At 37.0% G+C, this 12,657-nt stretch overlaps 1 protein-coding gene and 1 pseudogene across 3 annotated transcripts; one reads left to right on the forward strand and one right to left on the reverse strand.

Annotated features, from left to right (window-relative positions):
- Nucleotides 1-12,657, reverse strand: part of LOC113059105 (tripartite motif-containing protein 46-like) — a 433,352-nt pseudogene that overhangs the window by 110,177 nt on the left and 310,518 nt on the right.
- LOC113059074 (kelch-like protein 38) lies at nt 2,345-10,899 on the forward strand. 3 transcript variants are annotated; one of them, XM_026227329.1, is made up of 4 exons: nt 2,345-2,608; nt 8,071-9,424; nt 9,520-9,625; nt 9,883-10,899. In XM_026227329.1, exons 2-4 carry the CDS (start codon nt 8,255-8,257, stop codon nt 10,170-10,172), a joined length of 1,566 nt encoding a protein of 521 aa, XP_026083114.1. In that variant the 5' UTR covers nt 2,345-2,608; nt 8,071-8,254; the 3' UTR covers nt 10,173-10,899. The 3 variants fall into 3 exon arrangements, with proteins under 3 accessions (XP_026083114.1, XP_026083113.1, XP_026083112.1); XM_026227328.1 differs by lacking the exon at nt 2,345-2,608 and adding an exon at nt 6,827-7,265; XM_026227327.1 differs by lacking the exon at nt 2,345-2,608 and adding an exon at nt 6,838-7,260.

Genomic DNA, 12,657 nt, shown 5'->3' on the forward strand with positions numbered 1-12,657 from the left:
ACTGAACCGGTTTATTTGAACTGGATCGTCGGTTCTCTTAGACCTGCGGTCCGACTATATTGCACGTAATTTGTATGATTTACATGTCGATATGGACAACTGCATGCGTTTACATTAGAGCAGAATGTCGTATTCACTTTTTGAACTCATTTGACTCACTTAAATGTCAAATTCGCTTTTCAGTGTCAGAAACTACTTTTTCCTCTATTTTCACAGTTATTCGCATATTTCAGCCATCCGTCACTGTCTGAAACTTAATAAAAACTGTATTAATATGTCGTCTCAGATATCTTAACATGATTATTCGAGTCACGTAACGTAGGTTGGCCGTTTGAGGTGAACAGTTCATCATTTAACGTAAATAATGTTGGCCTGTAACTGTTAGACGTTTAACAGTATTGTTTGCGCAAAAAAAGTTATAATTCTGCCAATTTAAAATAATTATTAAAGAAAAAATTAAATAAACTTACCTTAAAACAGTTGAAAGCCGTGGCTTTGCCCCGTTGTTCTTCCAAAGTGACAGTTGGGGAGCGATTTAAACATCTTCAAGGCGCGTTAAATAACCCAGCGCTGGCCTGAAACAACCCAGCGACGCAACCCAGCAGGTTTAACCCAACACCTGGTAAATTGAAACTACCCAAAAGTGTTTAAAAAGAAATAAAATAACCCAACAAAATGACCCAACATACTCAACCCAACATTTTGGGTTAAAAAATAACCCAGCCGTTTTTAGAGTGTGGATGCTTCGAGAAAGTCATTATTTATCACATTATTATAGACATTAAATCTATATTTAAAAGCAATTCAATAAAAATAAATCAATTAAATTGTAAATAAACCAAATTACTTAATTCATGTACCCTGAATAAAGTCCGTTACTGTGTCCTTCTCTTTCACATTAAATGCAGTGGCAGCATCTTCAGAGGCTCCCTGGAGGTACTTCAGCTTGTGGTATCCAGTCTGGTGCACGTGGGTCTGTAAACCACTTCAGTGTTTAGTCTTGTGTTGTGGATTGCCAAACTGCTAGCCTCTGGCTGTCAGTCCATCACCCCCAGTGCAGGGGCTTCTCGTACCCAGAAGCATGCCTGAGCTCTTAATTACCTAAAGTAACAGCTGGCCAGTGAGTCTGCTGTGTATTTGCTCACTCCAGTGCGGGGATGTCTGACTGTCGCCATGAGGCATATCACCAGTTACACCAGTTGCAAACTAAGCATCCATCTTCCATCACTAAATCAAAACAAATCCTACAGCCTCTTGACAGTACCTTCAGACCAGACACACCTGCTCCCCCATTAAGTATTAATATGAACCCTCATTAGCATAATGTGCTTAAAGTTTAAATGGTGTGCAATCTTGTCAAGTGACTTTTATTTATATGGTGCTTTATACAATACAGATTGTTTCAAACCAGCTTTACAGTATTAATCAAATTACAGAATCAATGATGCAAACTTCTTCAGACCAGGCAATAGTGTCATTATTCACCTGCATAAAAGGACATTATTTACAGCAATGGCAGTGAAGAACCATTCTGGTTTCTCCGATTTACACCTTTCAGTGAGCAGTTCTTAAAATTACCAATTCTTAAGTGTAAAGAACATTTTAATATCGTTTTAATAATCTAAAGCCACTATGTACTCTTAAAAATAAAGATTCTTTATTGGCATGGTTCCATCAATAAAATGTAACATCCATGAAACCTTAAAGTTGTACAAAAGGTTCTTTTAGATTATTAAAATGTTTCTGACATTTAAAAAAAAAAAACTTTATTTTTAAAAGTGTAAAGAACCTTTTGTGTGATAGAACGGTTCTATGGATGTTAAAGTTTCTTCATGAAACCATCACTGCCAATAAAGAACCACTATGTGCCAAAAACCTTATGATTATCGCTTTATGATTCAGCAATCATTCCTCAGAGTGACATTTTCACTGAAACCTTGTATGTCATAAAGACCTCGCTTATCTATCCTGGTGAGTAAACAAAGGAATTTCAACTACCTGACATTTCGGTATTGGTCTGACACAACCGCAGGAATTCCTCTGAGTGTGTTTTGACTATAAAAATATATATATTTTTAAGCTTCTCTCCCCCCGAGAGCCTGTACTCTGGCCATTTTGAATGCCAAGGCACCTTGTGTCATGCCTGTGACACTGTATGAAGCTGTCTGCCACCACTGAAGATATAAAGATAAACAGTGTTGCCTTCACACTGACTCGCTCAGTGAAAGAACTCATTATTTCGTTTCCTCAACTGTTAAAAAAAGTAGTCTGGAACACAACACCACCAAGAGTAAACAAAATTGGGTGAAAGTGCCAGTCTGGTGGGAATGCATCAATGTTTTTGTTTCCAGTGGCTATGCACTAGTTACATCAGAAGAATTTTAAGCAGCCAGTAGTAAGCCCCTTAAGACCCCTCTTTCTCTCTCTAGGCTTCCAAAGGCAACTGCGTTCCATCAAAGGTGTTTTTATTGCTGAAGGTGCACTGCGTGTGTCTGTTTATGTCATGCCGATGAAGCGAACCAGAAGCCCGGACTGGCTGCAGAGAGAGAAATGAAAAGAAGACTGAGAAGATTGTCAGGTGGCAAAAAGTGAGATGAAAATGACAAAGGTATGTTAATGTTACTGAATGCAACTCCTGTTATCCATAAACTCTTACGTTTTCCCACAGTTCTTTTGATATTTGTTTTTCTTTAGTGAATAAATATCTGCGTTGTCCTGTAGTACAATGTGAGTTTGCTGAAAAATCATGAAACTACTTTAAGGTAATTTAGTGATCAATAATACTGAGTGCAGTGAAACATTTATTTTTTTATTTATAATACCAAGCATGATTAATGAGTCTAAGGACTTATTTTATTCCAGTAAATTCAAGTATCATTTGAACTGCACTGACCTCTAGAGGAGCATGACATTTTAACTAATATATAGCACTAATCTCACAAATATGCCAGCATGTTTAAAGTAGTCTTCTGTAGACCAGGGGTTTTCAAACTGGGGTCCGCAAGCGGGTGGTGGGTGGTAGAGGGGTCTATTTGTTTGTTTTATGTGTTTATTTAGTTAGTTTTAAAATGTTTGTTTTTTTAGGGTTGTCGGAGTTAATTATTTTTATGTTTACATTCACTACATTTAATAATAATATTTAATTCGGGTCAGATTTCAACTTAATTCAATATGAAATGTGACCCTGGAGCATAAAACCAGTCTTAAGTTTCAATTTTTCGAAATTTCTAAATTGTAATTAATAAATAAGCTTTCCATTGATGTATGGTTTGTTAGGATCGGACAATATTTGGCCGAGATACCACTATATAAAAATCTGGAATCTGAGGGTGCAAAATATCAAAATACTGAGAAAAATTGCCTATGAAGTTGTCAAAATGAATTCCCTAACAGCGAATATTACTAATAAAAAATTAAGTTTTGATATATTGGTATATATTGATATATGATATCGTTGTCTTACATTCCCTACATTATTCCTTACATTATTTTTTATGTACAAAAATTTAAAGTGGCCTTAATATTTATCAACAGCTGTAGACAATGTGATGTTGTGAGTTTTCTTAGATGTCTCTTTCTTGCATTTGTAAACACTGTAAAATACAAATCCCAGACTGTTGATTTCATTACAGCTGGTTTGTTTGCTCTGAACTTCGAAATTTTCATTTTTGTTGTTCGGTGATGGTTATTAGAACTTTTGCCACTTTTGAAAGTAGAACATTCTCTCCAGGCCATATCAGAAAAAAAGGCCGTAAGAAGTAGGTCATTCAGATCTGACACAACATGACCCAATTTACTATCTCACTATTTGTTATGTTCCTTAAATTTCTGCATGAGCGGAGCAAACTGTGTAATATATCACTGTCATGCTGATCTTTTAGAGGTCAGCTTGTGATTCCTAATGGACATATTGCATTTTGCATTGCAACGCCATCAGTGGCACCACTTAATAAGCTGATACTGTAGAGCAACATAAACGAGCACTTGTTGCTTCTACCAAAATCAGTATTCCACACAAAAAGCATATATATTCTCATATAGATTTCTCTTGTGCTGTATAGAAGGCCTCTTGTTTTATGGTGGTCTGTTTTCAAAATGATGCAGCGTATGAGCAGAATCACAGAGAAATCTATTATGGGAACCAAAATGTTAAAGTGCTGTTCATTGTAAATTAATATATCTAAAATGTGCCTCTTTCTATTATGAATACTTTTCGCTCTTCTCATGATGAATGCCAAACAGAAATTTCTAATGAATTGGTGCTGTTTCGTTAGTGTCAATACTTTATTGCACAAAGACTTGTGTTCACAGAACATGCAGGAATAACAGTATTAACAGTAATAACACAATACAGCCCTTTACACATAGATTATGAATAAGAAATATGATATAGATATATTTAAGACATAAAATAATTATAATATAAAATACATTTATATATTTTTACTTCAAATTAAAAAATGCTTTTATAGTAATATGTTTTTTTTTTTTTTTTTTGATGATGTCTAGAGGTCATGTTCTTCCATGTCTGGATGAGACCGTTATTTACCCTTCATTTACTCATGCAGTGATAAGCACTGTTAATCAGTAAGGATGCTCTCCTGAGGCACAAGCGTTTGGAATTGAGTGCTTAGTTTGAGATAATTAACTAATTCACATTAGTCTCCCAGTATAACCTGTGGATGTGGTAGAACAGAGCCAATCTCAGGACTACTGTGTGTCTCCCAAGATATGTGAAGTATCTGCAGGCTTTAAAAGCACTATGAGCTCTCCTGACAAATTACTTACGACGATTTCTACCAAGAGACCATTATTTTCACAAAGTTTGGCATCGGGAGAATTTAACTTGGCAGTACGGCATCGGCATTATTTCGAAATGAAAAATGCTTTGAAAATTCTGTGTGTTTATATGGATGTTACGTGACAAATTTTCTTTATTTCTTTATCTATATTATTTATTTTATTTATTTATTTATCCAGCAGCCATATCACCCTGGAGCCCAAGACTAGTTGCCCACTGAAGCTAATCAGGGCTGAGCCTGGTCAGTACCTGGATGGGAGACCTCCTGAGAAAACTAGGTTGCTGCTGAAGAGGTGCTAGTGAGGCCAGCAGGGGGTGCTCACCCTGTGGTCTGTCCTAGCACCCCAGTGTAGTGATGGGGACAACAAGCACCGTCCTTCAGATGAGACGTTAAACCGAGGTCCTGACTCTCTGTGGTTATTAAAAATCCCAGGATGTCTTTCGAAAAGAGTAGAGGTGTGACCTCGGCATCCTGGCTCAATTCGCCCATTGGCCTCTGGCCATGGCCTCCTAACAATCCCCATATCTGCTGATTGGCTTCATCTCGGTCTCCTCTCCACCAGTAAGCTGGTGTGTGGTGGGCATTCTAGCGCACTATGGCTGCCGTCGCATCATCCAGGTGGATGCTGCACACTGGTGGTGGATGAGGAGATAACCCTGACAATGTAAAGCACTTTGAGTGCCTAGAAAAGCGCTATTTAAATGTAATAATTAATTATTATTATTATTATTATTTATACCACCCTTTAAAAAGATTATAGTGGACAATATAGTAGCAGTAAAATTGAGAACAACTATGAAGTTGAATTTAGTATGATGTTCTAGAGTTTATAAATAAATATTTAAATATTATTAATTTATTAATTAATTTATATATTTGCTTACTCGTGAACACCATACTACATTCACTCTCTGATTTTACTGCTAATGTATTGGCTGCTGTAATCTTCTCAAAGGGTGTTGTTTATAGTGCTCAAAGGGATTACTCAAGATTTTTATTTCAAGCCTTACAATGGGTAAGGAGGAGCAAAAAATAGTTTACCGTGAATTTCTTAACCTGATATTCTAGTTTTCCATCATTTTGTTTCAGGAATTTGTTTGTACCATGATTGTGGTGTAAAAAGTAAAGTAATTCCAACTTGAATCCTACCATAATACGTTATTGCATTTGGTAGGTGATTTCGACTTACATTCAGGGTATTACATTATCATTTTGTGCCTTCTCTAGGAATCAAACACGAGAGAGAAAGGCCCAGTTTAGAAGGTTTAGTGCGGAAAAACCAGGTGGCTGGTTGCCTTAGGCAATTTTTTTTTTTTTTTTTTTTTTTTTTTTGCGAAAGGTTAAACTGTTACTGAAATTTCTCTGTTTTTTTTTTCTTCTTCATCACATCCCTGTATTTTTCATTTTATATGCTTTAAAAATAAACAAAATATCTTTATTATATATTTATATTATTTAAAAAATATATTTTTGAAAGTAAGCTACTGATTTTGTTTAAAATAAAAGATGTTAGTTTGTGGCTTACGCTACAAGAGAACATATTTATTTTTGAAGTTGTTGAACATTTTTGCTTGCTGCATGAGAAATAGATGACAGCACAGGTGATCTATTGCGTTCTAGCTCTCAGGGTACCAGACACCTCAGGACAGTGCATTAACACTTGATGGCGCTGTTGATCTAACGCTAGAGCCTCAGTAGTTCGAATTTGTAAAAACTTTAGATTATTTATAATAGGTCACAGGGGTTATAGATTGAGATTTTGAATTAATTAACCTTTTTATTTTGTTTTTTCTTCCTACATTACTGAATATTCCAACAGTTTATTGATGCTTATGCAACTTCATACTTATATAGAGCGCAACCTAATGCGGCACACTATGTTCAAACAATACCCACATCACTCAGCGTTGTCTAATTTATAACTGTTCATGTTTGGCTTGAAAGCCTTCAGCTGTTATGTCTCCTCATCCTGAGCCTTCATCATCCCGATGTTTAGTAACGACTGCTGTAGTAACAGAATGCTGGCTTTAGGAGAGCTTAGAATAGCATTTAGGCACCAGTGGTGTTGTTTACAGCCACAGTAAACATACACACGTGGTGGAGCATGGAGCAATTCAGACACACTCTGCAGACAGTGAAGAAACTTGTGTTATGGAAAAACAGGGGGTGAGGGCTTTAGCAGCACTAGCTGCAGTTCTGACAGAGAAGAGCGATTTCTATTTTTAGGGAGACTGGAATGTACACTGAGGCCTCTCGAAGGATTTCTCAACAACAAATAACATACCACGGTCGTCCCAGCCCCTATAAACATCCACCTGCCACACTCAGAAAGTGAAAAACTTTCAGAAGTGAATCGTTTTTGCGAACAGAGGGACGAGTTTGAGTTCTGTTCGAGGTTTGATGATACATAGATATTTACAGGACCATCTAGAATGTGCTTCAAATCAGCTGAGACAAGGTAAGGTAAGGTATGGCTGACACACCGAGCAGATGCTTTTACTGTAGAAACAACAACACCTGCGCAGATTGTAGATAATGGCATGGCGTGTGTTTATGATGTGTCATTCTTCAGGCAAACTGACAGCTGTAGTCTTGAGAGATTACTGTGATCGTGTGGTAAACTTTGCAGAATTGTTAAACAAGTATGATATATGTTTTCTGACTATAAAATATGGTAATGATCGATATTTTTCCATCTTCTTCTATCTTCTTCCATTCCCTAGATGTCTTAAAATTAGCAGTTGCCGAAATTTTTTATATATGATGCTTTTGAAAATATGCAGTGAATAATATGAGCCTCACAGATGAAACTTCATGTTTAAGCATGTCATTGTGCCAGAAAGTTTGTTTATAATTTAAAATATTTGTTTTTATAAACATACTAAGATTACTACACACACAAACTGAATATATACTGTTTAATATGGTAATTGATTATTATATATAAAATATATATTCATATGTAGCATGATGCTACCAGTGCCAAGGTCATGGGCTTCCAATGGAATATATGAGTAGACAAAATGTGTATCATGAATGGTGGATAAAAGTTAAAAGATGTAAATTACTTCATTTTCCGAATCATTAGATTTAAAAAATGAAATCGTAATAAGAAATGCATCGAAACTGCTGCCATTATAGTTTTTATGTAGGCTCCATGAGGTAAAATATATTCTTCCATTGTGGTGACCAGTATCGAATTAAAGAAAATGTTTTGATTATAAAACATTATAAAACAATTTTTTTTATTATTGTTTTTTTCAAACAGCTTGGATGATCCAATATCAGAAGTCCTGCATTTCAAGGACAAAGACCTGACTTCTACTCTCCTCCTGGAACTGAACACCTTAAGGAAGGACCGAATTCTTACTGATGTTGTGTTTTGCTCTGAGGGCAAAGAGATCCCATGTCACCGCAATGTTCTGGTGTCCAGCAGCCCCTACTTCTACGCTATGTTTTGCAGCAGCTTCCTGGAGACCCAGAAGCCCCAGATAAACCTCCAAGGTGTTCCTTATGACATCCTTATGAGTATTGTGGAGTATGTTTACACAGGGTCCATCAGCATCACCATGGAGCTGGTTCTCCCTCTGATGCAAGCTGCCTCTATGCTACAATATGGAAGACTTTTTGAGGCCTGCTCCACTTTCCTGCAGTCCCAGCTCAGTCCAGACAACTGCCTGAGCATGATCCGGCTCTCAGAAATCCTGCATTGCTCAAGCTTGCAGGAGAAAGCAAGAGAGCTGGCCGTGAAGAGCTTCTCAGATGTGGTCGTCTCTCAGGACTTCTGCGAGCTCTCGCTACCAGAACTGGTGAGCTACTTGGAAGACGACAGACTCTGCGTTGAAGAAGAGCAAGTATTTGAGACTCTTCTAGCTTGGATCCACCACGACCCGTTCTCCAGGTGTGGCTCCATCCACGACTTGTTCCGCCGTGTGAGGCTGAGACACGTCCACCCTTCATATCTTTTCCAATTTATCGCCAACGACCCTCTAGTCCAGTCATCGTCTTTATGCACAGAAATTATCGAATCTGTTCGTCGTCTGCTCTTTTCCGTTGGCACTCATTGCCCTGGTGATCTTGAGCCCCTGTGGGCCGCGCCGCGCCGTCAAAACTGCAAGGAGGCTCTTGTAGTTGTAGGAGGTCGTAAAAATGGCGAGCGGACGTCTCGTGATGCGCTGCTCTATGACGAGCAATCTCACTGCTGGCAGTGGCTTGCAAAAGTCCCTTTGCGGCTCTACCGACCTGCTTATATCTGCATGCACAGCATCCTTTACGTTCTGGGTGGCTTAACCATGAGTGCAGGAGGCCAGTACACACCCAGCAACACGGTTTACACGCTTTCTCTCAAAACAAACCAGTGGAGAATGGGAAAACCCATGGTGAAGCCTCGATACGCCCATCAGAGCTCCACTTACCTCCATTTCATTTTTGTACTGGGTGGATTGACGGCTGATGGACAGCTGTCCAGTGAGGTAGAGCGTTACGACACCATGTTTAGCCAATGGGAGTCCATGGCCCCCATGCCCACTGCAGTCCTGCACCCAGCTGTAGCTGCACATAACCAGAGAATATATGTGTTTGGTGGAGAAGACGCCATGCAGAAACCTGTTCGAATGATCCAGGTGTGATATTTCAGGCTTATTCAGATGTTTCATTGTATTGAGCACAAATTTCACAAATTGATTTTGAAGTCGTAAAATATGTTTTTTCTTGATAGGTGTACAACATAGGAAGGAATATGTGGTATAGAATGGAAACCAGGATGGTAAAGAACATCTGTGCACCAGCTGCGGTGATTGACGATAAAATCTACATCGTAGGCGGTAAGGAGTTTTCATTTTTTTTATTTTATTGGTATTGTAAAAATATTCCTGTTTGTTGGTCGTAAAGTCACCATGAAATACAAATTTGTGTTTTTTTGAACTGTTGAAGTAAAGTGATTATTATAAATTATCCACGCAAATCATTATCTTTTTTATTATTTTTATTTGATATGCTCTTAATATCTATAGGGGGGGGGCAATAAACCTCTCTCCTCGTCTTTAATTTTTTCACATTTGAGAATTATTTATTTCAACAGGCTATACAAGAAGAATGGTAGCCTACGATATTAAAACCAACAGGTTTGAAAAATGTGAAAATATGAAGGCCAGGAAGATGCATCACTCCGCTTCTGTGGTCAATGACAAGATCTATGTCACTGGGGGCCGTTTCATTAACAGCCACGAGAGTGTGGAAGATTCAGACAGCTTTGACTGCTACAACCCGAAGACAGACTCGTGGCTGTCAATGGGAACACTGCCATTCAAGCTATTTGACCATGGCTCAGTACCTCTGGTCTATCTCTCTGATAAGTTTCTGCCTACATGAATGGATTTATGTGACAATGTAGCTTAGTCACTTCACAAAGGTTTTTAAATATGCCTGTCTCCAAGCAAAATGCTTGCTGTACTGTATTTTACAGATCATACTGGGATAAACAGTAGTGTAAAAACACAGAGCATATTATGATAGCAAAGCAATGAGATGCACACATTTTCACCTCTCTAAAGGTGTTTGCACATGATTGTGTGTGAAATATTAGTAAAATTACTAGTAATAGTTGTTAATGTAGCTGAAGTTAAAATTAAGAAACATTTTTTTTTAAGCTCGAACCATGTAACAGATGCAAGTATGATACATTTTCAACGTAATTTTCAAGTATGTTTTAGATAACCTGTTTTTAAAAAAAAAAAAATTAAATAATATTAGTGTTTACTACAGAATTGCACTTGACACTGAATAGTTGCACACTGTATGTTTACAAGAATACTTTTATGTAAATACATTCCACCATTTTGTAAACTGATTTTTTTATTCATTGCCCCCCCCCCCCAAAAGTATGAAAGTGTTAAATACTTCAAAAAATGTAACTGAATGCTTCATAAAAAACTAATACTGATTTTGTGTTATTTGTAAGTTGGCTTATCTGGCCGTATTAAAATGTTAAATAATTTAAAGGGAACATTCGTGCAAAAAACACTTTGTAATCATTTGCTCAGCCTCATGTTGATCCAAACCTGGTTGACTAACTTTCTTTTGTGGAAAACAAAATAAAATGCTATAAAAGAAAAATTGGACCACCTGTCATTTCTCTAAAAACAACATCAAGAGTCTTTTCAATGGCACACACTGTATGAAAGTCCTAATTTGTAATTTTCACAACTTTCAAAACTTTTTTAAGGAGTTTTTGTCTACTAAAAGTTTTTTTCCTAAAGACATTTTGTCAGCTGAACAACTTATTCCCCACAGCCTCGCTGTTATTTCTGTCAAAAATTAGGTTTATTAAATCATGACAGAATTCAAATTTTTGGTGAATTTAATCCTTTTAATTGCTAAGTAAAAAAAAAAAATCTTCTCCCTTTCAACAATAGACATATTTTTATGACAACATATTTGTTATACTGTCTATTTGATTATTTTTTTATGTAATATCTCTTTGAATTGAAATGAAGTGCATTCATATAAACAGTTACATAGCTCTGATGCGACCTATACGTTATCCTATTTCACAAGAGATGGAACTCATCATGTGACGTGCCATGGGAGGTGTGAAGACCGAAGGCAGCAGATGTGTGACAGAAATGTGTGACTGAGTCTTACATGTCTTCCTGTCACTGTAACAGGTGTCAACATGCCCAGACATGAAACTATTAGTCACAAAGGAGGTTTTGCTAAGCGACTTGCTAATGTCCCTTCTGAATTATGTGGTGGTATAAATTCACAATACCCATTTCAATTACACAAGTTCTTTTAACTTTGCCGTTAAACTTAAGGATGCTTAAAAGATGAACAGTATGTCCGTGTTATGATTACTCAATGCAAAGTGAGATCTATGGTACTACGTGTGCTTCTCGGGGGTTGCAAACTTGTTCATATCTGAACATGTTGTGATGTCTTGTTGGGTCAGGAATGATGGGGTTCAGTCCAGGCTATAGGTGATTAATGTTATTTTGGGAAACAAACAAGGGTGTACTTTACACCCCCAGAATCATGTGGCTGGCCCAGATTGCAGATTTGTTGGTCCAGGATGTAAATTGAAACATTTCACACAGTGAACTTGAGGGAATGATGAAATCAGCGTAAGAGCAACAGCAACAGGTGTGATAGCGAGTGTGTGTCTGTGTGTGTGTCCGCTGACATGAACACACAACAAAAACACTTCTAGATAGTTCCATCTACATCACTACATGAACTTGGCATTGCATTTACTCGTTCACATACAAATGTTGAGCTTTTCTTAGCTTTAAATAATAAAATGGAAATATTATTGTCATCTAGCCATCTACAGGTCTAGGAAATCCCCCTGAGTTAAAGCCAAACAAACATTGAACATGGCTTGGGAAAGATATTTTAGGAGAGGAAAATATGTCTTGTTGTTGAATGTTTTTGCCTCTGAACTGAAGCCAATGCCTTCCTGATGTGCGGTTAAACCATTGGAATGAAACGCTAATAAAATTAGTGATTACTAAACCATTCCAAACATCCCTTTTAAAAAAGTTTAGACTACATCATTCATACTGGATATCTGCCTAAACGTCGTGTTTGTTGATGTTTCCTAAATTCTAGCGTGGAGATCAGATTAAATCAAGACTTTATGCAACCACTGTTCCTCCTTTTGAATAAAATTAATTGGTATTTTGCTATATAAAAATAAATTTAAACTACATGTTTGTGAGTCACACACATATTTTCTATTTTTATATTTTTAAGATATAATTAGCCATCTGTTGCTCAAGAAACATATTATTATTATCAATATTGAAAACAGCTGCTGCTTGATTTTTTTTTTTTTTTTTTTAAACCTGATACATTA

This window comes from Carassius auratus, chromosome 41, assembly GCF_003368295.1.
Source record: "Carassius auratus strain Wakin chromosome 41, ASM336829v1, whole genome shotgun sequence".
Lineage (NCBI taxonomy): Eukaryota > Metazoa > Chordata > Actinopteri > Cypriniformes > Cyprinidae > Carassius > Carassius auratus.

Coding starts and splice junctions, on each gene's coding strand:
- LOC113059074 (XM_026227327.1), top strand. CDS start 7,235: ATGTGCTTCAAATCAGCTGAGACAAG. Junction 7,261..8,070: donor TTCAAATCAGCTGAGACAAG/GTAAGGTAAGGT, acceptor TTTTTCAAACAG/CTTGGATGATCCAATATCAG. Junction 9,626..9,882: donor TAAAATCTACATCGTAGGCG/GTAAGGAGTTTT, acceptor TTATTTCAACAG/GCTATACAAGAAGAATGGTA.